At 44.2% G+C, this 25,930-nt stretch overlaps 2 protein-coding genes across 4 annotated transcripts in view; one reads left to right on the top strand and one right to left on the bottom strand.

The window, feature by feature from the left end:
• Mtrex (Mtr4 exosome RNA helicase) overlaps positions 1-12,731 on the top strand; it is a 60,300-nt gene extending 47,569 nt beyond the window's left edge. Inside the window, exons 23-27 of the mRNA NM_001034093.1 lie at positions 717-822; positions 2,604-2,660; positions 3,458-3,620; positions 11,325-11,429; positions 12,489-12,731. Of these exons, the coding sequence (NP_001029265.1) occupies positions 717-822; positions 2,604-2,660; positions 3,458-3,620; positions 11,325-11,429; positions 12,489-12,541 (484 nt within the window). The 3' untranslated portion in view covers positions 12,542-12,731. The remainder of the gene's footprint in view (positions 1-716; positions 823-2,603; positions 2,661-3,457; positions 3,621-11,324; positions 11,430-12,488) is intronic.
• Positions 12,627-25,930, bottom strand: part of Plpp1 (phospholipid phosphatase 1) — a 61,431-nt gene continuing 48,127 nt past the window's right edge. For all 3 annotated transcript variants that reach the window (XM_006231949.5, NM_022538.2, XM_039103059.2), the window contains 4 exon segments: positions 22,603-22,883; positions 19,924-19,981; positions 13,630-13,806; positions 12,627-13,078 (listed from right to left, as the gene is read on the bottom strand). In XM_006231949.5, coding sequence (XP_006232011.1) covers positions 12,956-13,078; positions 13,630-13,806; positions 19,924-19,981; positions 22,603-22,883 — 639 coding nt within the window. In that variant the 3' untranslated portion in view covers positions 12,627-12,955.

The following is a 25,930-nucleotide window of genomic DNA, read 5'->3' as shown; positions in this document are numbered from 1 at the left end:
ACTTTATATGTAGTCAAATGTTGAAAAGATGATAAAAACAAAACCCTGAAAACCTTGCTGAGCAGTTGCCATAGGAAATATCTTATCCTGTAATGTAAGTCCAGATATGAAGGTGATCCTTAGTTACATCGCATGGCCGTGGCCTCAGAGTACTGTCGGGTGACACAGATGATCACCTAGACTACGGAGCTCACACTGTACTCCAGACAGAACGTACTCTGACCGCAGTGCAGCCACTCCAGATGCTGCCCGCCAGAGCGAGAGCTCTTCCCGTTCAGTGACTGACCGTTGGCGAGCAGTGCTCGCCTGCCTTGGCCACACTGACTTGCAACGTCAGATGAAAAACAATTGAAGCACAGAGTGAGTCTTACAGTGCATTCTAGTTATAATTTCTAATACAATATTTTCTACTGTTTTGTTATTAAACACAGAATTCTTATTACATTCTAAGTGATTAGAAATTAAAAAATTAGAGTTCTTTGCACCAACAAAATAAGCATGAAAAAAATGGCTCCTTGAATGGATATGTGCATTTGGATATGGTAAAGTGTCTGTCTGGTGTCTGCTGTTTACATACTGACAGACAGAAAGGGTTACCATTTCTGTTACAAATCTTGGTTATGCTCATAGGCCTTTCCTCATGATTAGATTATGCCATTTGTTAATAACCGCCTGTTAAAGATACGTGTTGACATTGTGAAATTCACTCTCTTTAGTGCTGACGAGCTCCTTCTAACAGAGATGATGTTTAATGGGCTCTTCAATGACCTTTCTTCAGAACAGGCGACCGCACTGCTAAGCTGTTTTGTGTTTCAAGAGAATGTGAGTTAATATGGTGTGCTTTATTTACTCATACATCAGTTTTGGTTAAATCACATAGTGGACATTTATTAATAATAAGACTTATTTATATGCCACATCATTAAGCCAAAAAGAATATAATAAAAAATTTGATATGATAGATGATATGTGCTTGACACACTAACTTCTATTTTAAAATGTTTCTAAAATACTACCATTTTTCTGTAACATTAAAGGAATTTTGAATATTAAATCTTTCAAATATGAAAATCAGTATCCACAAAAATTTATTAAGCACCAGTGTTTATAATGCATAGATCTAGACCTTGGAGATGCAGCAGAAACTCTCGCTCTCATGGCTTGTGCGTGGGAGAATGACGAAGTTGAACAGCTGGGTAGAAATACCTGATGCTTCAGGTTCTCGCTTTAATGAGTAGGAATAAAGTCTTCCCAGTGTGAAATTTCAGTTGATGCCCAAATGAAAGTGAAGAAGCGAATGCACACATTCAGGGAGCACCACCTGTGCTCAGATCAGGACCAGTGCCTTCTACTTGTGCTGCCCTGAAGATAGATAGGTGATCGATCAGTGACTTGCTCATCAGGGATGCTGTCAGTAGCATTTGTTAACATTCACTCCGCATAGTTTTGCTGATGACCAGTTCTGTTGATCGGCTTTGGTTTTCACAGGAATAAACAGGGAACCTGGTTTGTGATGTCTTATGTAAAGTGCTCACACAGCCATCCACTGAATTGAAACGAAGCCCTACAGACTAATGCAGATGCTGACCCAACTAGTCTGTGGTTGCCTTTCAAATAGTAACCTTTCAGCCGGACCAGTAGTTCAAGTGCCTGAGTTCCTAGCAGCCATAGGAATCGAAAGGGGGGACAGCAAACTCAGGAACCTTACAGGACAGCTAGCCTAGCTAACCCTTGGACAGAGATGCTGTTGCTAACAAGGCAGGATTGAATGTGAGGGCCTACATGACACTTGCAGGACATCTTCTAGCGTTTGTTCATGTGTGGCATGCGCATGGACACACATGGCGTTATTTTAAATCCTCACAGTCCTTCCTGAACACACTTTATTATGGTGATGTCTTTTTTTTTTTAAATCCTGACACATATTTTCTCTCTTTAACAGAAATAACCCAACACAGAAGTCAACTGGTTATAACGATAGATTAAATTGTTATCTAAGTTAGAGATTAACAAATTCTACTACTGAGAAAAATGATATTAAAAGTATTGAAAGTCAGACAGACATGGTGCATATGCTTTTATAATCCCAACACTCAAGAGACAGAGGCAAGTGAATTTCTGAGTTCAAGACTAGTCTGAGCTATATAGCAAAAACAAAAAAAAGTACTAATTCCAATTAAAATTTGAATTATATATTTGATTAACATTGAGAAATATAAGATTAAGGACAGTATTTAAGTATTCACCGTACATTTTCACTTTGTACCAACTTTCCTAGAAGCTAAACTCATGCATAAACTAGGATTAAACGCTGACGACGCTTCACTGCTAGCTACAGTACGTGCTTTCCTCCCTTTTCCATTTGTACTGCCTGGACAGCACACTTTTCAAAATTAGCAATGTAATACTTCTGAAATGTGATAATAATTATGGCAAGAGTGGGTTTGTGTATGAAAACCAGTAGTTGATTAGAAATTCCAAATGCTAATGATTGTAATCTTGTAATTTGGTATGAATGAATAGAAAAACTTGACTTCATTTTGGCAAGCAAATAGTACTTAAGTTTGAGTTTTCATATTTTGTTTTCTTTTTCTTTATCATAGTCTAGTGAGATGCCCAAATTAACAGAGCAGTTAGCTGGACCACTCCGACAAATGCAGGTAAGCTCGTCGTTATGAAGGATTCCCACACTCGGGTCAGCTCTGGCCCTGCGCCATCCCACATTTGCTCTCAGTCGTGTTTCCTTTGTATCCTAGAAGCCTTCTTGATACGCAGTCCAGCAACTAAGCGTCTACTTTCATTAGTAGGTGCAACTATTTATTCTAGTATTTATTAGCTTATTTTTAAGAAGAAATTTTAAATATTTAGTTTTATTATTTTCCAATTATATATATATGTATATGGCGGTGTGTGGGTGTGAGTGCGAGTATCCACACAGGCCACAGGAGGGCATTGATTCCCTGCAGCTGGAGTTAGTAATCGGGAACCATCTGATGTGATTCTGGGAACCCAGCCTTGGTTCTTGGGGAAAGCAACCTGCTCCTAACTGCTGTGCCATCTTTAGCCCTTTGTTCCTCTTTTAAGACAGTCTCGTGTAGTTTAATGACTTTCTGATGTTGTTCAGATTGGTTAGATGCTGCTGTTAGGTTTGGGTCAGTACTGAGGTGTAGGATTTGTAGTAAATATGTGACTGGCACAGGATAGGATCGCATCTTCTGGGCATGCCCCAGCATGGGACTGACACCTTGGGAAGGCTCAGCTGTGGCATGACTTGCCAGCATGAGTCCTGTGCCTGCTTAGAAGCTCAGGATATCCAGCTCTCAGAGACAACACTGAAGATCTGTGTCTCTGCTAAAGGAAAAGAGATTTTGCAGACTCTTGCTTTGAAAACCTAAAGAAACAGTGCTGTGGGAGATATTCAGTAAAGAATCTTAATTCTGTCCTTTATTCTTAAAAGGAATGTGCTAAAAGGATTGCAAAGGTTTCTGCAGAGGCAAAACTGGAGATTGATGAAGAAACTTACTTAAGCTCATTCAAGCCTCACCTGATGGATGTGGTGTACACCTGGGCAACTGGGGCCACATTTGCCCACATCTGCAAAATGACAGATGTCTTTGAAGGTAAGGATGTAGTCACTTTTATACCAAGTAAGATTTTACCAATCAGTTATGGTAGCAGTGTGATTTGAAGCTTCATCTCTTCAATCCTACTATACTGTATTTCCTCTCTGCCCACAAAAAAATGCTGCTCAAAGAATGAGGTCTTTAATAGCTCACAGCAGGTAGCAACAATTGAGTCTGAAAGAAGGAAGCAATGTGTGCATCTCCAGGAAGTCACAGTGACATGTGACATTGCCAGTGCATAGCAGAGAGGCATTTTGTTTATTTTAAAGTAATAATTAAGTAGACAGTAGCCAGGTGTGTGTGTCTTGCACCTTTAATTCTAGCACTCAGGTAGCAGAGGAAGATAGATTTCTTGTGAGTTCAGCCTGGTCTACAGAATGAGTTGTAGCCATGAGGGCTACATAGTGAGACACCCTGTCTTGAGAGTTGGCAAAACAAAGGACAGGATTTAGTTGAATTGTTTTGTTTTGTGGGTAGTTTTTTGTTGTTGGTATTTGGTTGGTTGGTTGGTTGGTTGGTTGATTGGTTCGGGGCTTGGGAAAAGTGGTTTCATGCATGTGGTCCTTGTGGATAAGCAGGTTTTTATCAGTGGATAACGTGTTTATCCCCCACCCGCACTCATGTAAGAAGTCAGGCACAGCAGCACATGCCAGGGCCCAGGTGAGGTCCAGGGTCAGTAAAGGCCCCCACCTCACAAATGAGATGGAGAATAGTTAAAGGCACTGATGTCAGCCCTGGCTTCCCCGAGTTTGTGTAGCACCCATCACCCGCCCACCTCCCCACCACACACTTAGGAAATCTGAGAAAGTCTTCTCTGTGGATTGGTTTTTCTGGTGGTTGTGTGAGTTTTGATTTTTGCTTTAAGTTAAATGGAAAAGCTTTCACAGTGTTGAAGGTTAGTCTTGATCTGGAGACAGTGATTTTACCCAATTTTCACTAGTGTCGTAATTCTGCATAGCACGTTAGCATTCCTGCTCTGCCTCTGTGGAATTGTTGAGATGGTGAATTGTTTCTGTATTAGGTTTTGCTAAAAGTTTGGAATTTGAGAAATTTCTATCTGTAGCTCAAAATTTGATCTAATAGTAGTGTCTGTGTTTTTCTAGTCTGAATTCTGTTACATGCATAAACCTTTGCTTTCAAAAGTTGGGATAAACCATATCTGTTAGCTCGTAAAAATAAGGTAAGTAAATAGAAAAACTTGGCTGTGTGCATCTTTTATTATGAGATAGTGTCTTTTTGTGCAGAAAGTACTCTTTTTTACCTCTTCTGTACTTTTCTGTTTGACTTTTCTCTTCAGAGTAGCCATCTATCCCATCTTGTTACCCTGTGTGCTGTGTATGGTTGCAACTCCTTGTCCACCAGCGTGACCCTTCAGGATCACAAGCAGAACCACCTACCCTGGACTTCGGTGTGCTGTATCTTAGCAATATCTCTTCCTAAGATGATTCTCAACGCTCTGCTTAGACAGGAAGCGCCAGGCTTGACCTTGAGCAATAGCTGGGTGCTCCCAACATTAATTGGCCAGTTAACACTGGTGCCACAGCCACATCTGATGAGACGTCTTATGCAACAAAAAGGGTTATATGGAGATCAATTTGAAGAACTTTAAAAGCATAAGTTACCTTGTCTCCTTGAAAAATGCATAGAATATTATTTTCTCAAACTAAATTTGAATGACTGTGTGCGCTAATGCTTAGGGTATCAGGGCATCCACGCAGGTGGTGGACCTATTAGGACTATACGTTGGCTATTCCCGCTGCGTCTGACTCTTACCTATGTGTGGGATGAAGGAAGGAGTTGCTGTCTGCCCAGCATTTGGCATCAGGAGATCCTGTTCCTCCTGTTCGTTTAGGATTTGAAGGAAATACTAGCAGTGCCTGTTCTTCCAGTGGTGTTTGTAGGGTAGTTTTACCTTTTCCTATGACAGAATACCCAGTGTTGGAGAGGAATTCTTAAGTATGTTGCTGATAATAGTATAATGTTTTATTTATCTGTATTGCTTGTGTTTAAACAGTGGTACAAATTTAGTGCTAGATGGCTTGATAATCGGTGCTTGGTTGATACTTAGTTGATGAGTAATTCTGAGACTTTCCTAGGGCTAAGTCCTATGCCAAGTACAGGGCAGGCACTGTCTCTGCCCTCAGGAAACAGCTGGATAAGTTGATACTGGTGACTATTTAGAAGATATGTGAAGTCCTAACCTTAGACTGAACTAGATAGTAATTAGTAAGGGCATGAGCCTCAGTGAATTAGAATGCTGTAGTTTAGACAGAAACACTCTGAGGAAATTGTTTTCTGCCCTTATGAGTCAAGTGATTCTGGTTTGTCCCTCCAGTAAGGCTGTACATATGGAAATGATCTTACATGAAAGCATCTAGTTCCTAGTATTCATAACAGGTAAATCAATTGTGTATACCCATGTCTTAGAAGTTTTTATTGAAGGAAAAGTTGTTGATTTATGGTACAGTACACATTGAGTCTTAAACATAATGTTAGAAGAGACAGATGATTTCATCCATGAGAAATGCTATAGCAGGCAGCTCTGTAGCCATAGAAAGTGAGTGAATGGTTGCTGGAGCTTGGATTTGATGACTGAATAAGAACAGGATTTAGAGAGAGGTGATTAAAATACTCCAGGTTAGAGAGCGGGGAGAGTTACATAGTCATGAATAGACCCAAACCTGACTTGTGTAGGGTTCAAGGGTATATTCATCAGTTCTCACCTAGTATAGGTTTTCCCTGAGCTTTGAAAAGGCAGTGCTTACAAAGTGTACAGGCAGAGATGCATAGAAGGGATTTAATCTAGCATGTTTACTCAAAAAAGAAAACGCAGTGACTAGCAAAAGTTTAATTTCTTGGAGGACTAGACGAAAAGATATCACAAGTTAATACCAATCAGATAGTGTGGGAATGAGGCGCTGTCTGAGGCTTTTGGCTTTTGGCTGGCGAGGCAGAATGCTGTGAGTGAAGCAGGTCATGAACTCCTTAGAACTGCAGTAGGTTGGAAAGATGCTAGATGATTCCCTGCTCAGCAGTGATCTCCACTAACCCGGGGAGCAGCCTCTGCTGGAGGGGCTGTGGCTGCTTGTGTGTGAACTTAAGGATCTGTTCCAGACTCTGGGAAGAACCAGAGCCAGTGGATATATAGCCTCTCCTCATTGCCTTGTTCTCCTCAAGGTTCTCTTGTTGCCTGAAGCTGAGTGTTGACTCAATTTTCCACAAATGACTTAGAGTGTGTGAGTACCCTGACCTGATTGTGTTTTCTTGCTTTAGTTCTTACATGTTGTCTGAATTTACTTAGAATGCTGTGGCTCCTGATAACGCTGGCAGATTCCGATTTAAATTTACTACCTGTATTTATAGAAATAGTACAAACAACGTTAGATTGTGTGTGTTTCTTGGTACTCATTTGAAGTCATTCAAAAAATAGGAGATAGTGCCTTGCTTCTGGTGCTTTACATAGCGGAAGACGGAGAGATTCGGTTCTACGCTGCCCGTCACCCAGTTCCACCCTCCAGAAGCTGAGCATTCCCATCTAAGTCATTTCCTAACTTAAGTTTTTGGACGGTTTGCATAAACATTTACTGTCATCGATGCATACTTACCTCTTCTAACCCACCCCCTTGGTTTGTGTAGAAGCTTATATAAGTGAGTTTCTTCTTTCCTTCTGAAGTAGCGGTGGACGCAGCGTTCTTTGAATCTGAGGACGACTTTGGTGAAGCACCTCACACCCTGTTCTATTTAGAGATAACAATAGCCCATCAGGCGGAGCTGTTACATCTGTTTACACAGACAGCTGAAGGTCCTGTAGGTTAATGAAGGCCTGGGAAGGAAGGGTGGAAAGGTAACTTTCTTGGGGCCTGCACAGTCTAGGAAGAATGTTTTTCATCTTAAGCAGGGTCTCGCTGTGCAGTCCTGGCTGGCCTCACCTTCCAGTAGCTGGGATTATGTAGTGCTGTGCACTATGGACTGAGCTGCGGCACCTACAGTCCTGCGCGGTATCTCAGTGGCCATATCTTCATTGACAGTAGCATCTGGCTGGAATGGCATTGTTTTGTTTAGTTTTTGTAGCTGTGGCCCAATTTTAAAAGTTGAAAGTTGGGGCTGGGGATTTAGCTCAGTGGTAGAGCGCTTACCTAGGAAGCGCAAGGCCCTGGGTTCGGTCCCCAGCTCCGAAAAAAGAACCAAAAAAAAAAAAAAAAAAAGTTGAAAGTGGCTTTTGTGTATTTGAATTGTGCTAAGCATCTCTCAACGTGGAGTGTCCCTGCAACACGAGCACTTGGAGCTGAGGGAGAAACTGGTTGGCTTGATCCTTCCATGTGCTTGCTTCAGGTTTTTAGCTGTCTCACCACAGGCACCTGTTGTTAGATGCCATGGACTCCTGATCGCTCTCCAGCACTGATTCTGTTCATTTTATCACTTCTCAGCCAGATTTGGAGTAGGGGTAACAATGACAGGCTTCTAGTTTATGAGAGGGCTAAGATCCTTTCGTGACTGAGCTCTAAGGTTGAAAGGGACCCCACTGCTGTAAAGGAAAAGTCAGTAGACATTCCTCCCTCTCAGACTTGTTTAGGGGCAGGGTCTAACAACTGGCTGGCTTATAACTCACTACAAAGTGTAGGCTTCAAACTCACAGAGATCCATCTGCCTCTGCCTCTGCCTCCTGAATTCTGAGATTAAAGGCATGTAACTCTCGATACCTCATCCTAGATCTGGTGGTGTTAGCCTGCCTGTGCAAAGGCACTCGGCACCTTTGTCTCAGCAGTAGCAGTGACCAGACTGGCCACTGTCTACTACTTGAAAAGTATCTTCTGTAACTGCTCTGTTACAGATTCTATTATAGAAACAACTAACCTATTTGCTTTTCAGATTTTACCAAGTCTTGATGACAGTTTGTTAGGGTCATACGAGTTGTCTCACTAAGAGGAAGTAAGTGCAGGTGGATATCACGTAGCCACATCCTCATTCTCTGGAGGCCTGCTGTGGAGTGAATATTCTCCCAACTTTCCACTTGAGCCCTTCAGGTGGTTCCCCTTTTCTGGTCTCAAAAATAGATCAGGAAGCAGTGGGGAGCCTTCTTCCCTCTGACTTATTAGTCATCATTTGGTGACCACTGTTCTCAGACTTTGAATGGCATGGCATTTTAAAATGTGCTCCCACACCCACCTACCTCAGGAACTCTCCTGGGTAGAAATTCTCTTGGCTTCCTTTACTCTCTAAGAGGCAGTTGACATGATTGCCCTCCTTGTGCATCTGTCTCAACCCAGTCACCTTCCTGCCCAGCTCACCTGGGGCACCTGACTTGTCCTCCCAGTCTGCATCTCTGCTGTGCTGACTCCCAAGATCCTCCTAAATCCACATGATACACTAACAAGCTGTGGGAAGTCTAAGGGAAGTAATAGCACACAGTACTGACAGTTTATTACTCTTCCTAGGAAGGGTTGATAAACTCTGAGATTATAGAACATAGCTCCTAGACTTAAGAGGTCCTCAGTGGTTAAGAGGACACCCCGCTCTTGTAAAGGATCCAAGTTTGATTCCCAGCACCCATATGGCAGCTTATAACTACCTTTAACGCCAGTTCCAGGGAAATCTGACACATATTTCTGAATTCCTTGAGCTCCTGTATGTATGTGTATGTGCATGTGCATATAATAATCACTTCCTCCCCTGGCAATATGCACATATTGTTTCTGCTGTTCTAGCATGTAAACCTGCTTTAATTTCTTTTGTTTTTTTAAGATTTGTTTTGCCTATATGTATATATGCGTACCATATGTGTGTGGTAACCGTGCAGAAGCGGGCAACACACAAAATCATACTCTTGACCTACTTTTTAATGTATTTATGGAATATGAAATTTGCCTGGCCTGGCCTTTTATAGCTTAAATGTGAAATACACCTAGTATCATATATTTGGTCCCCAGCTGCTGTTGCTCTTTTGTGAGGTTGTAGGACCTCTGAAAGATGAACGAAGTGAGAGCAGGGGGTTTTCGGTTTCAGGACACCTCCCTGTCCTCTCTCCCACCACCCCCGATCCACCCAGATGGGATCAGCAGGGGGAGGAAGCCCTGAGTCAGTGTGTATTGTTGGCATGTGTATAGCCATATCAAGAATCCTAGTGCCTCAGACTCATGGAAATGGCAAAGCCTCCTTCCCCCATGAGGCTCAGACGAATGACATAGCCATTCTCTGGTACAAGTACATGTGTTTACAGATGGTTGGCCAGTGTGTGAAGAAGAAAAGGGCCTAGCAGCCACAGCTTTCTTCTCTCAGAAGACTGCCCTCCTAGTGCTGTAATAACAATATACTGGGCTCAGAGGTTAAGAGCACTGACTGCTCTTCCAGAGGTCCTGAGTTCAAATCCCAGCAACCACATGGTGGCTCACAACCATCCAATGTGTTCTTCTGGTGTGTCTGAATACAATATACTGAGTTCCTGGATTCCACAGCAGATGGCCTCCATCAGAGAGCACAGCCCACTGTAGATATTCTGTGTGTTTCTTCAGATTCTGTCTTCTTTGTTCCTATGTTGCCTCACTCAGGTTCTCAGGACCAAAATCAGGACAGGGCACCTGCTCCACTATAACACCCTCCTGTGACTCCCCCATGATGGACAGCTAAGCCATAAGCCAAAATAAATCTTTTACCACAGTAATGAGAACCTAACTAATCCATAGCTTACTACTTCGGGCTTTTGACTCACCAGCAGCCAAATAACTTCACAAAAACTGTATAGTAGAAGTAGGCTGCCATTGTCTTCTTTCAAGTTAGACAAATCCAGAAGAGGAAGAAATTCTCATTTCAAATGATATTTAGTGGAATTTACGAATGCAGCTCAGTAGTAGAGTTCTTGTGGAAGGCCCTGGGGTTTGAATTCCAGTACTGTTTGGACATAGGGTCTCACTGTGTAGTCCTGGCTGGCCTCAAACTCACAGAGCGCCTTCAGTGCTGGGACTAAAGCTGGGCGCCATCACACCTGGCTCCCTGTCTTTGTTCTGCTCTGAGTTTGTATCACAGTCCTTTACCCCAGAGACACTGGAACATAGAGTGGTGGATGAACTGTCCCAGTGCTACAAGGAGTCAGAATGTGGCCACCTTTCCTAAAGCTTACATTTAAGAGAAACAATGTTCCTAATGCAGTCCAGATGTTACAGTGAAGTCCCCAGAGCTTTGATTCAGTTAGTTCACACTTGAAGAAAGGGGCCCAGGCCCCTCTTTACACAAGTCTTAATGTCTTAACAAGTAGCACCGTCTACAGCTTCCGCTTTGGAAGATTTGACTTGAGGTTGCAATCCACAGGGAAAAGTCTGCATCCTCTCTTGCTACTTCTAAGAATACACTGTAAAAACAAAACGTTGATGAAACAAGCTAATAACAGCTATGCTTGTAGTGTCCAGAATCCTGAATAAGGCCCACACAGGGTCCTGAGAAGCTGGACTGTTAGGCTTTTGTGTACTTGACAGACGCCCTGATCCACCCTTATAGGCCCAATAGCTGTCGTGCCTCCTTCCTCAAGTGGGTCTCTTCTCTAAAGCCAGGGAATTTGATTTCCCCTCCTCTAAAAACGTCACTGCACCTTAGAGTGTGTCCTTTACGACCGTTGATGGGAGGTGGGGGTAACCCTCCAGTCATGTTGTTGTGCTTGCATCTAGCAAATGTCTATTCCTGGTTGTATTCACTAATCCCTCCTCTGTCCAGGCAGTATAATCCGTTGTATGAGGCGCCTGGAAGAACTGCTTCGACAGATGTGTCAAGCAGCGAAAGCCATTGGAAACACAGAGCTGGAGAACAAGTTTGCTGAAGGTCAGTATCTAGTGTATGGGCCTTTTACAGTAATGTGGGCAAGTCTTGAGACTTGGACTTCTGACACAACTTAGAAGGGCAGTTGGAGCTGTCTTTGGCTGGACTATCACAGAAGGTCATCTATAGTGTATGCATTGAAAGTGGAAGGCTTCTATAGGACATTTTTAGGGTTTTATTTTATACATTACACATTCCCATTTATACATATGTATTGAATACTTGCTATACATCCAGCAGGGTTCTAAGAATTGTAAGGATGGACAGACATTAAAGTGCAGTTAGTAAAGCTTCTCTTGTAATGTGAGGGAGATAGGAAGTCAGTGGTCACGAAGTCCTCAAGAAAAGGAAAGTAGATTAAAGACCTCCACACAGATGACATTTAAGGCCTCAGACAATTTGAGCAACAGGAGGCTAGTGTGGTTGGAACAGAGTGGGTGTAAATAAGGGAGTGGAGGGAAACAAAGCGGCCAAGTCTGTGGAGTAGCAAGGAGGATGCAGGGAGACAGGGAAGGGCAGATGGTAAAGTGTAGAGGAAGTGGGGAGTTGGGAAGCAACTACTGTGTTGTTCATTTCCACTTATGTCCTGGACAGACGAGACGGACTGCAGTCAGTCATTGGTGGTGGTTTCTGACTTGAGTGTTTTGTCCTCTTACATTCCACACTGATTAGACTCTGTTGACAGAGGCGGCCATGTACAGTTTAAAAATAGAATGTGCACTTGTTGAGCTTTAATATAAAAAGTTCCCATGTCTTCTAATGTGAAGATAACTGCTTGATCTGGATCATCTACTTCTGACAACTTAGGTCCTGTTCTAGAGTCGACTTTAATAGCCTCAGCCACTCACCCAAACCATACCACAGTGTAGTGTAGTTGAAAGGGAAAGCACTTGGGCTCTCAGGTTCTTCAGCTGGCTCTGAACTCTCCCAAGCTAACACGTTTTTTATACTCAAGATGGTTCTTTACCAGTTTAGTCAGGACTGAGCTGTAAAACCATAATCCCAGAAAGTTATAATGCTTTATGGTCTTGAAAGTTTAAACATTATTTTCTTCTCCCTTAGGAATCACCAAAATCAAGAGGGATATTGTATTTGCTGCCAGCCTCTACTTATAGAGTTCAATGTTAGTCACCACCTGTCTGATTGCAGTTGACTACAAATGCTTTTTCAAGTGTTCAAGTGGTTCTCCCAATTCAAGAGTTGTTCGCAAGCATTTTTATTATATTTAAATCAAATATCATTCTGAGAAGGCATGTAACATACACATTTGTACATAGCATCTTTCAATAAAAAAATGTACAGGTGGGGCAGTGTTTTAGTGAAAGGCTTAAATTTTTTTTAATTGAACTACTAGTTCAATTAAAAACTCAAAAAACTCATTGTGTTAAAGTAACTATATACATAGATAAAGTGGGCATCCAAGAGGTATAGCAGCAGCCCTTTAATGTATACACCAGGGAGTGATATGCATCTTCCTGCCCTCTGCCTCCAGCAGTTCCCTTCGAAGCTGGCCTGTTCCTCTGCACCCTTCAGGGCTCATGATTCCTTGCGTAGCTCTGTCTGTTGCTGGTTTCGTGTAGAGTCGTGTGTGAGTCCTCTTTTCTTTCTTTGTTAGACTCTGTGGTCTTGAAGAAATCAGTTACATACAAAACCTATACAAAACAGGGCAGAATATTTAGTGCTGTAACACAAGTTTAAAATCATATACAAAATTTCAGGAACCAATTAATGTTAAAAAAGTAATAATTAGCTAGGCTGGTTGTAGCAGTGCCTTTATCCCAGCACTGGAGAGAGAGAACAGGTGGGTCTTTGGAGTTTCCAGGCCAACCAGAGCTACAGTGAGTCACTGTCTCAAAAAAAGAAAAAAAAAAAGCTGGCTAAAAGAAACATGTTTTGTAGAAAATTCTTCAAAATGTTTTGGTAATACCTTCATTTAACCAGTACTGAAAAATAATTTATTAAGTGAATTTTCAATTCATGAAAAAGGAGATTGTTTACTACAACCATAGGCCTTAACAATAAAAACACTAAGAATTTTACAATACTGACCAAGAATCACCCAGTTTTTACCTGTCAGACCTATCCTTTTATTGACATCCTTACTCAGAATTAGTGAGGCACATTCTGTCCTGTTGGGTGTCTCACTGGGGATTTACCCCAGTGACTAGCAGTGCCAGCACTCGGGCTGCTGCCTGATACTTACCACTAATATTGCCACAACAGCTCCTTGAATGAGGCCAATTAACACGTCGCTCCAGTGGTGTTTGTAATCAGAAACTCGAGACAGGCCCACATATATGGATAAAGCAACAAGCCCAAACTGTAGCATGGGTCGTAAGAGTCTTGCCCAATCTCCCTTCATCCTGGCTTGAAGATAAAGCTAATAGAAAAAAGAGCCAGCTGAAAACTTGAATATCACCCATCACACCTCTCAAGCGTTGACATTTAGGTTATCAATATATTTACATATGAAGTAAAACTTTAGGCAAGTGCTTTAAAGCAACACCCCCCCCCCAACAGTATTGCCCCAGTAACTTGCATTTAGAAGAATTTATTGCGTATTTAGCCATTCCATGCCCTTCAAATTGTAAAGCAGGGTTTCTCTGCTTGTGACTAGACAAGATTTGAAGGCAGTCCTTCCCTGTGGCCTGTGTACGATTCTGATAGAGTATAGTCCTACCTTGGTCCTAGTCTTGGAATAAACTGCTAGAATTCAGACAAGGGTTTGCCCCTGCCCTAGCCCAGGCTCCCCTGTTTCCTCCCTAGCATATCTAAGGACTGTCTGCTTAGCTCACAGTTACCCAAGAGCTCAGCTGTCCTCAAACAGCAGCAGCTGAGACCAGGTGAGTGATCTATGGAAGTATGATCACTCTGCCCAAATAAGCAGTAGGTCATAGTGTACTCAGGGTCAGGAAAGACCTCTGCTCTTCCCCCAACCCTGTTACCCTCTCCCATACTGAGTACATCCCCTTCCACTGGCTCTGGCACACAAATATCTGAAAATTTTGATGTAGACGGGAATCGTCAGTGAACTATTATTTTAAACAAAACCAACTATGCCACTTTATTCATTTTATAATAGGTGTGAGCTTCACACTCAGGAGGATGGAAAGTTCCAGACCATCTAGGATGCAAGACTGTGTCGTGCCTCCCCCCCCCCCCAACACACACACCCCTAAAAATAAAAATGTAATTGCCAACATTAAGAAAGCCTTCAGGCTAGGAGAAGTAGCTAGCTCAGTGTGCTGACTGGTTCATATCAACGAGCTAGAGTGGGAGAGGAAGAACCTTAATTGGGAAAATAATAACTCCACAAGGTTGGGCTGCAGGCAAGCCCTTGGGCAGTTCCTTAGAAACTGATTCGGGAAGACAGAGCCTATTGAGGGTAGGGCCATCCCTGGGCAGGTGGTCCTGGGCTCTGAGAGAGCAGGCTGAGCAAGACAGGAAGCAGCACTCCTGCATGGCCTCTGCTTCAGCTCCTGCTGTGCTTGAGCTCCTGCCCTGCCTGCCTTTGGTGAAGGCAGTGCTGTGGTGTCTATCACAGCAGTGGTGACCCTCAGACAGTTTGTAAGATGCTTGCTTTGGAAGTGTGAGGACTGGTAAGATTCCAGCACTCATGTAAAGAAGCCACAGACTATGATTTGCATTTGTAATCCCAGTGCTGGAACAGAGAGACAGGAGACATGGTTCTTGGCCAGCTGGTCTAGCCTTATTGATGGACTCCTTACAATGAGAGACCCTGGCTCAAAAGGGGAGGATGACACCTGAGGTTGTCTTCTAGCCTCTGCATGCACAAAGGCATTCACACAAATCTGTCAATTGATGGATGACTGAAATACCATTTAAAACTATTCACAAGGCACAGGCAGTGCACATGAAGCACGCCTTCCCGTTGGTTAACTTATTAGCCAGGTCAAGTACTACTGGCTCTCTATGGCGCCTCTTCTCCCAAATCCTTGCTTCTGTTTAAGAATCTCATCGCAAACGTTATTTCCACCTCAATTATGAAGGTCATTTTAAAGATAAGTTTTTGGGCTGGAGAGATGGCTCAGAGGTTAAGAGCACTGACTGCTCTTCCAGAGGTCCTGAGTTCAAATCCCAGCAACCACATGGTGGCTCACATCCATCTGTAATGGGATCTGATGCCCTCTTCTGGTGTCTGAAGACAGCAACAGTCTACTGTCATGAATAAGTTTTAAAAAAATTACTAAAGATAAGTTTCTAGACTGTACCTGAAGCCTAGTCCTGGGTACTGTGAACAAAAATGCAGCTGTCAGCAACAGGCTTTTCCTTTTTCAGATGCTAGAAACATCTAAGAATATTTGCACATAAAGATGTCCTAGAAAGAGTTTTATCCACCTCTGTTAGAAAGGTGGGCACACAACACCTCTAAATGGAGTTAGGAAGATTCCCTGTTTAATGCTGCACAATCCTCCTAACTATCTTCCTTTCAAACAGGGAAGCCTGCAGGCTTGTGAAGTAGTTTTGCAAAACTACAGGTTCAAGTGTCCATCGATATGGAGGGAAGGAAGAGAGACAGGCTTCTTATTAGGGAGGTCAGATTGGTACAGCAGCTTCTCATTCCTTAGGAGTAGACTTGACTAACCAGTGGCTACACCTAAGAAATGGTGAAAGAACCTGGCAATTCCCTGCAACAAAAGTACAGATGCATCCAGATTCCTGCTGACAGTGCCCCGGGGCTTCTGGCTTCTTAAACACCTGAGACAGTCGGGCATCTCCCCCATGCTGACTTTACCAAGGAAGACGTCCTCGCCTCCTAACCCCCGGAGAGGCAAGAGTGGGAGATGAGGCCTTTGGCAGGATAACAAGGTCATGGAGGGACCCAGGAGTTCCCATACTCTGCATTATGTAAGGCTGCAAGCAAGCCAGTAGTGTGCAGCCAGAAGTCCTGCTAGAACCTGACCGAGTTACTCCTGTGTTCTGACACCCTGACTCACACAGAACTGTCAAAAACGCATTGCTGCTCCTCAGTTATCTGGTCTATGGGCATAGATTACAATTACAGCACCCAAGCACCTATCCTAAGTTAGGGTGCAGCCAGTCCACACTGAAATTTCTGAAATTCTATTTAGTTTCCATTAAATGATACAATAGCACACCTGGAAATAGGCTGTTGAGCAATCACTTTTGCAGCTGGTTTGTTTGTTTTGCCCAGTGGCTGACCTTGTTACGACTGTTATGGTCTCAGGTTCCCCCACTTAGACTGCAGTTATTTGAGGGCTGAGGATGTATATAGCTCAGTAGCTTGACTGATATGTATTTGCAGTAGGGGCTGGTTGATCTCTAACACTATAAAGGGGGGAGAGCTACTTTTAAGTCTAAATATTTGACCTTTTACTGAAAAGTTCCTAAGGCCAGAACAACACTGACATCCTACTCAACACAGATACACACCCAATAAGCTATATAGATCGCTTAACCCACATTTAAGAATGAATCTGGCCAAGAGAAGAGTATAAAGCAGGCATCTGTTCAGGCTTCTCTGGACATCTCCACCACTCGTGGAGACCCTAATTCACATTCGTAAACTCCTCACCTGCCCAGTGCTTTTCCACAGCTTGAAAAGAAACATAATGCTAAGCGGTCCAGGGCCAGTGCTCATTGACTACCACAAGGTACCAGGAAGGTACCAGGAAGAGTCAAATAGGCAGGGGCCTGGGGTTGGAGATTTAGCTCAGTGGTAGAGCGCTTGCCTAGCAAGCACAAGGCCCTGGGTTCCGTCCCCAGCTCCGAAAAAAAGAAAAAAAAGAAAAAATAAAAAAAATAGGCAGGGGCCTGCCTGCACCTGGGAGGGTAAGGCTAGTTACACACTTTTGTGGCCGGGAGGGAAGAAGGTGTGATGGACTTCATTATAGGCCACAATGTAAACCTCAACAGGATGGATCCACAAAAAACCAAAAAGCGAACACTGATGCATTTCTCAGTGCCTCTGAAGGCTACTCTGACAGTCAGATGAATGTGTGATCTTCAGAGCCAATCAACCCCAAGGATGGTCACAAAGCAAGCGCAAAGCAGCTCTGCCCTAAGGTGCCCACCCCACCCCCCTAGCACTGGCACTGAGCTCAGGTCTGGGCTGCCTGCCAGGTCACAATAGTCAAAGGACAGCTCTAGGAGAAGTGTTGAACTAGAAGTTAATTTCTAAGTGTCAGTAATCTCCAGACTTAATAACCCTATCTCCACCCAAACCTGGACTGACCCAGATGCCCAGAGAGACAAGACGAGTCACTACCTCAGGAGTGTGGGGGACGGGAGGTCGTGTTGTATATAAACAGGAAAGCCAGGAGCCACTGTTTGCGCAGGGCTGAACTCAAAGCTGGGCCTCCATGCCAATCAAGTACATGTCTCTAATGTGTCAAGATCGTAAAACATCACCATCTCTCCAGAAATGCCCTGGTTTGTAAGGAACCTACCTAGACTTTTATCTCTTTCTTTTACATGCACACGTGAGTTTAAGAATGTTGATACATATACTCATATGCCATATTGAGGCCTGGGTGTCTTCCCCTATTGCGTTCCACTTGTCTGTTTTACTTCCTGGGTGGGTGTTTGGCCTCCATATGTGCCTATGTGCCACGGGCATGCCTGGAGCCCTGGGAGGCCTTAATGGGACGTTGAGTCTCCTGGGACTAGAATTACAAACAGTTTGAGCCACCATGGAGGTGATGGGAGTCAAACCCTGTCGGGGGATTTGCAAAGCTCACAGACCTTAGCAGCCCCTGCCAAGGCCTTCACCTCTAAAGCAGTAGTCACTCCACATTTTTCCCACATGGAAATTACAAGAAAGAGTTAAACATATTAAACATATAAAATACAAAGCATTGGTAGTCACCAAAAGAGAACCCTAGGTTCATCTGAAGGACAGAGACACTGAGGCTCAGGTCGTGAATACACCACAGACCCAACTAGCTCTGGCCCCACACTTCAAAGGCCAATCAGTGCAGCCCACATCGTGCCCTGGATAAAGCCCTGCAGGTGTCCGTGCCTCGCACAGCCAGTCCTAGTTAGAATACAACCACGTGATGGTTCCTCGGAACAAGTGCTAAGAAGACAAAGAATGTGAGTGAGGTGTTTGCTCTTGACGACTCTGAAATGAGTCGCACCTCCCAAGGCAGAGCTGCACACAGGTGCGAGTGTCTCAGAAAGACGCTCCAGAGACTGCTGAGTCTGGACCCTGCTGCCTTCTCACTGAACTCATTACTGTGAGATTGCAATTTTCAGAATGTTGAATCCAAAAATTACCTAGTAACAGCTTGAAGTTGTAGCCCTGATTGTTACATAACAGGGGCACTTTTTACACGGTCTTCAAGTGAACGTTTAAAGTTGATTATAAATTCTGAGGCCAAGTCAACTTATGCATCCACTCAACACCACACTTCATAAGTCACCTTCCATAGCTGACACTGCCCTGGAGCTCTCTCTTCCCAGTGCTTGGTCATGTGTGTCATTGTGCCCAACTACAGTGGACTTTTTCTAACTTTTAAATACTAATGTTGTATTTAATAAGACCAAATCGGGAAAAACCAAGAATTTGCAAATTTACATGCATTACAACTATATAAAAATTTATTTACAAAGAAAATTAACACAGGACCATCAAGATGGCTAAGTAGGTAAAAACACTTGCCAGCAAGCCTCTAACCTGACCTCAATTCCATGACCCACACGGAGGAAGGAGAAGTGTGTAAACACACACACACACACATATGCACACACACATACACACACACAGACACACACACACACACAGACACACAAACACACCATTAAGTAAATACAATAAAAAGAACTTTTTTAAAAGAACAAAAGAGAGGTTGGGGATTTGGCTCAGTGGTAGGGCACTTGCCTAGCAAGCACAAGGCCCTGGGTTCGGTCCCCAGCTCCGAAAAAAAGAAAAGAACAAAAGACAAAAAGTTTTAGCTGATCTGTGAGAGCAAAAGTACTCCCTCCATATGCCGGGAACACAGCACAGACTGACGTGTATAACTATGTACAGAAGGAATGTGATGAAACATCATAACTGACCTTTGAAGACTTCTACAGTGCGTACGATCCCTGTCTTACTGCTTAGCTCTGGTTTACCGAGCAGTGTGGCGTTCATCTTTTCTAACTCCTCCGTGCCAACCTGGGATATGGCAAGCGTGCTGATCTGCAGGCTTGCTCCCAGATGGACCAGGACCATGCAAAGTCTTGGGAAATGTTTCCGAAAGATGAGAAGACAACGACACACTTGCTCCAACAGTAGTCACAGCAGCCTGCACCTTCCATCACTGAGGGTCTCCTCACAAGGCAGAGAGGAGGAGGAGAGCCACCACACTGCTGGACCTCCCTCCCAGCCCAGCGGTCTGCTCAAAGTGCGCACAGGGACATCTCAGGTCCTGCCCGTGCAGTTCTGCTATGTGCGACAGGGAAGGCACCGGCCTGTCCTCAGCAGCCAGCCCACAGCCGTGCCCCGCCCCTGCAGACATGAAGTACTTACTGCGACAAACAGCATGCAGTACATAGAGAATGAGGAGTGCCCCGAGTAGAAGGACAACCTGGGAGAAAAGAAGAGCAGCGTCAGCTTTCCTCCCAGACAGAGCCTCCCCTCCCCTCCCCTCCCCTCCCTTTTTGGTGCTCCTGACCAACCCACCTGTGCAGATGGCAAAGCCACACCCCAGTTCTACCCTGTTTTGCCTTTGAAATCTCCTTGGCTCCAGAGAGCAAAAGCAGAAAGCGATGGAAAAGGAAATAATCACTTGTAAGATAAACTACAGGAAACCTCAAAAGCGACAGCACCGCTGGGAGCTGGGAGCGGCTCAGCAGTAAGAGCACTTGCTGGTCTCACAGGGCCCAGCTTCGGTTTCCAGCTCCCACAGGAAGGCTCAGAAATGTCTGTAAATCCAGTTCCAAGTCAGGTGACACCCTCTGCAGCCGGCATCTGTGGGCACCAGGCAGGAGCATGGTGCATATACATGCAGGCCAAACACCCACACACAAAATAGAAAAAGATTTCAAGTCACCGTAAATTTTTGTTTGTTTGTTTTTTCTTTTTTTTCTTTTTTTTTTTTTCGGAGCTGGGGACCGAACCCAGGGCCTTGCGCTTGCTAGGCAGGCGCTCTACCACTGAGCTAAATCCCCAACCCCAAGTCACCGTAAATGTAAAGATGTGAATCAATCTCAATGAAAATTCTGCCTAATGAGAAACACACAAACCTACGACAAGGAAAGCTTCAACAGGAGGGAGGGACCTCGGACTAGGGACATTCTATAAAGCTGCAGTGTGGTACTGCAGAGGACACAGATAGTGAAGGACACCACAACAGCAGACATTTCAACCAAAGTGCTAGTGACAATTTAAATTATAAGATGGAGCTGTCAATAAGGTGGGAAACACTGTAGTCTACGGAGAAAAAGAATACTTTCCTTACATTATACACAAACATAAATCCAAAGGCTGGAAGCGCTAAACTTAAGAATAAACGTATAAAGCACAGGCGGGAACAGATTCATTAAGATCCAAAACTACAGACTATGAAAGCAAAAGATAAACTGAGTTTCTTGGAAACTACAGAGGCTGGGAGATGGCTCCCTTGAAACAGTGCTGTCACTCAAGAGTGAGGACTGAGTCCCACTTCCCACACTGGGGGGCGGAGACGGAAGATACGGTGCAGAGTGACTGAAGAACACACCATACTGACCTCTGGCCTCTACGTGCACACACACGACGTCACATAGAGCAGAAAAGGCCTTCAAAGTTTCTATTTCTATACTTCAAGCAGTATCAGTAAAAAAGAAAAACCAAGCAACAGATTTAGAGAAAATATTTCAAAACATGTCATAAAAGGGGCATTTATTAGAATAAGAAACTCTTACAGCTTAGTAGAACATGGAGCTCATTGACTGCTTTCTCCACAAGAGTGCAGCAGAGATGTCCAGACGGCAGGACCGGAAGGACAAAGGCGCCGCAGACACCCAGCAGCACCACTTACGACAAAACGCAGACAGGAACCCAGAGACACAGGAAGCCTGAGGCATGGCTAAGGCAGGGAAACTACCAGGAGGACAGCGAGGGCCTGACTAAGGAGGTCTCAGTCCAGGAAGAATGCAGTCAGCAACCACGGCGGCACCTGGCGCCTTCCTTCCTACAACTGTAACAACACTTACAAGGCTGCATGCTCAGCATGTCTACTCCGAGTAAAATGCAAGTCTCTTACATGTGCTTACACACGTGTTTACAGTGTAAACACACGTGTTTACAGCAGCCTTCATCTTATTTTTTGAGACAGGGTCTCACTGTGAAGCCCTGCCTGGCCTGGAACTCACTCTGTAGGCCAGCAGGCTTCACCTCACAGAGATCCACCTGCCTCTGCCTCTCTGCCTCTCTCTCTGCCTCTCTCTCTGCCTCTCTCTCTGCCTCTGCCTCCCATGAGCTTGGATTAAAGGGTGAGCCACTATGCCCAGTTGAAGCTTCATTTCTTATGGTCCCACATTAGAAACAACCTAACTATAAATCAACGTTCAGATGGCTGGATTAACCATCTGTAACAATCATGAAACATGGACAAACCATGAAACCGACACGTTAGCGAGAGAAGACAGATACATCAGCGCTCTCACTGAATGATCTCACACACAATGTCCTAGAAAACATGGAACAGAAAGGACTGTAAGGACAGAGAGCTGATAGACTGACAGGCTCATAGGCAGACTTAATGCAGTGAAAATATTCAAAACCGTGATCAAGGATTGAACAGGTTTGTGCATTATGGATCAATAAAGCTATTGTGCACAGACTGTTCCCTTACAATTTTATTTTATTTCAGTACAGCATCAAAGCAACACTGGGTGACTGGAAGCATTTGCCCACTGAGCCACGTCTCAGCCCTTGAACTAGCATCTTTAAAAAAGCTTACTAACCCTGAAGTGGGCCAGATTCATCTTAGATTCTCATACGTCATAATTAAACGTTTCAATAAAATGCTCCTAAATGGACACAGAAGCCTCATGACTAAAACAGTAGACTAAGGAACGAGAATCGAGGTTATGGGTTCATGAGTTCGTTCATTCCTGTTTTTACTAGTTTCTTTCTCCTTTCAAAGTGGTAGCCAGCGCCTCTCCAGTCACTAAAACCTTCTAGCCTAGGGCACTACTCAAGCACTACAGGTAACACACTCACCTGCCTTCCCTGACCTTCTGTTCATTCCCTTGACATACGAAGTTCTCAATGTAGCCATCGCTGCAGTTGATTTTTGACCAGTCTGGGTTACAGACAGCCAGGAAGTGAGGCCGCAGTCTGCCTATAGAGTACTTAGCAATGTCAGTCAGGGACTGACTGGCTGAGGCTCCAAACAAAAAGGCTCCAACGGCTTTGTAAATGGTGGCTATATAGTGATTGCTGACAAAGGAATTTGAATGCAAGACATTAAAGTAAACAGACAGAGTTTCTCCAGTAATCATCTGAAAGAGAGAGAAAGCAGGCTGTTACAACAACAGGCAGGCACTTTAAACAAACAAAAACATCAACTGCTAAGTTGTAAATGATCTTTGCTTTACAAACTTCCCCTTTTAAAACAGTCAGTTTAGGACGTCTGATTCTAAAGAAACAAAAAGCACCAGGGTCAGCTGTAGGCACTGCTGACGTAGCCATGGCTGGGCCAACAGCAGTGCGCAGTCTACAGGAAGTGCTTGTAGCTACAGCAATGGCTCTCAAAGCACAGCTGTGGCTTACTCTAAGAACACAAACGCCCCAAAGAGACTCTTCCTCACATAACCATGGTTCAATTCCATGACCTTCTATTGGTCACCACTTTCCTCAAGCATTCCTTTGAGTCAGACATCCATCATATTTAAAGGAGTAAAGCCATTTTAGGGAATAAAAAATATAGGATAAAAGTGTGGCTCTATGTCTGGGGCCAAAGGGCAGTACTTCAAACACCAAGGTCTCCAATTTCTGCTTTCCAGAAGGCTCAGGAAAAGCCAGACTCCTTTGAAGAGTCCTATTAAGAAACCAAACTAATACTTGGGACTCCTCCTTCCCTGGGGATGTGAGGGGTGTCATTATAGATGGTCCCTCTCCTATTTTTCACTGCTTTATAAAAATGGAGTTATAATACATATAAAAATATATTAAGACGTTTTCCTATAAGCATGCTATCGACTGCTACCTTGGTCAACACACACTCTCTCTCTCTGCGTGTGTGTGTGTGTGTGTGTGTGTGGTGAGCAACCAGAGCTTAAAGCACAACTTCACAGGTTCACCCACCAACCTCCTGAGAAATCCAAATACTGAATGTATGACTGTGAATCCCAGCGTTTACTGGTTAAATAAGACAAGAGGATGCACTCCATGGGCCTGCAGTCTACATACACACCTAGGAAACAGTGACCTCTGACTCCCGGGTAGGCAGAGGTGAGGGCTCTACAACCAAGTTTCCCTTGAGACGCCTCCTGTTTTTCTAGCTCACCTTAAAGGTTTACAAACACATCCTATCAGGGAAGGGCCATGTGCAGAGCCAGCCTTGCCACAGGCGACGTAATGGCTGCCTCTTAGTGGAATCTCAGAGGTCTGATGTGAGCAGCTCTCCTCCCTCAGCTCTGGCTCAATAGCTCCTAGAGCCCCGTCAGTGTTATAACTTTGCCAATTAGACTAGGAATTCTGAAAGGCTGGGTGATGTCTTAACTTTTCAACAGAAAGCTAAAATTGACACAGGAGCCTAAAACAGGAGGTGTTGATAAACATGTTCACTGAAAGGCACTGCCTGGGTAAAGTCAAAATCCCTTCAACACCTTACACCACACAAAATAGTCTCCGTGGTAGTGAGTTCATGAAACCCCTTTTCAGAGACTGGGTCACAGAACAAGGGAAGTGGACTTGGGGTCATCACACCTGCACTACTTGGCCTAGGGTCACCCTTACCAACAGCCACTGCCCTGTTTTAAAGATTATATTGCCTCTGGGTCATTTTGGGAGTTCTGGTAATTCCCTAAGGCTGCTAGTGAGAAGAGTTCTCTAACAGAGTATGGAGTTCATCTTTGCTGGTGGGGGGCATACAAGTGTATTAATTAACCAGTTCAGCAGGGCGGACCTCCACACCTCAGAACTCAACTGTTCCACAATGAGGAGCACAGCTCCCTCCTCACAGCCAGCCCCAGCTGTGGGCACTCAAGCCCTGCTCCCACCACTGATGGAGGAACCGGCTTTGTGATTTGCAGAGCACCAGCTGACCTACACAAGTGGCCCACATAAACCAAAAGCTGGCGGGAAGGCTGTAATGCTGGCGGGTGCTTAGTTTTTAAAGTTACATGCTCTCCTCTTTGAGAGAAACAGCCAGAAGAAATTCTGTTTTCCTCATTCTATCTGCATGTGACAGTCATGTTCTTCAATTCATTTAATACTGTGTCCTGCCCTTTGGCCTATTACTCCTTGGTCTTAATCTTTGGTCAGGTCTACACCTAGCTAACAAGCTATGGAATTAACCCGACAACTCAGAACACTTCTCACGTCTCACTCACTAACGGTGACAGTCTTCCACAGCGCTGCTCCACCCCGTGGGCCTATGCTCGGAGCATGCTCTCTCCAGCTCCTGAATGTCCCCACCAAGACTGTCAAACAGCATCCGTACAGCATTCCTTCATGGGGGGGCTCGCTAGCCCAGGAGTCTGAAACCACTGGTGCACCTCACACCTCCTCCTCTTCCCCGCAGCTCCCCCTGCTCCCCCTGCTGTGCAGTCTCCTGAGTCTTTCTCAACAGCCAAAAGTGAGGTTCTGGAGTGGACAGACTTTTACTAACCCCATATACTGACACTGCTCACTGACCATTTCCTCTGTACGGAAATCCTACCTTGTCTCTCGGTTTCTCACAGACTTTATCACCACTGTAGTTACAGATCATCTACAGGCCATGCCAAAGGCTTGGTGCAAAGTCTGAACCAATACAGATCTTAAATGATTTACTTCTTCCCCTCCTTCAATTTACTTCTAAATAAGTGATATTCAATATATACAACTCTGATTAGGGAGTGGCTGAGGTCAGAGAACAACCTGCAGGAGTCAGTGCCCTCCTTTTACCACAGGTGTCCCAGGGTTTGGACTTAGGCCTCTTTGGCAGCAAACACTTTTACCTGATGAGCTGTCTATCTCACCTGTCCATTTAACAGTTCTCTCACTGTGCCTTAAAAATAATGCACACTTCAAGGGCCTTGATTCATATTAATTCTTACTTGTCATTGTACGAAATGTAAAGATAACTTCTGAAAGACTGTGCTGGAAGTTTTTAATTTTATTTATGTGTACATGTGTCTCTGTGTATATGTCACAAGTGCTCACAGAGGCCAGAAGAGAATGTCAAATTCTCTGGGGCTGAAGGTACAGGTGGTTGTAAGCTGAACTTGGATACTCTGGAAGACCAGTGACCACTGAGTCCTCTCTCCAGTGAAATACTTTCTTTCTTTTCTTTCCCTTCTTCTCCCCCACCCTGCATTTTAATGTACTTTTATTAAGTGAC

This window comes from Rattus norvegicus, chromosome 2, assembly GCF_036323735.1.
Source record: "Rattus norvegicus strain BN/NHsdMcwi chromosome 2, GRCr8, whole genome shotgun sequence".
In the NCBI taxonomy this organism is placed as follows: Eukaryota; Metazoa; Chordata; class Mammalia; order Rodentia; family Muridae; genus Rattus; species Rattus norvegicus.
Note: the sequence above shows the minus strand (reverse complement) of the source record. Positions and strands in the feature narration are given on the sequence as shown.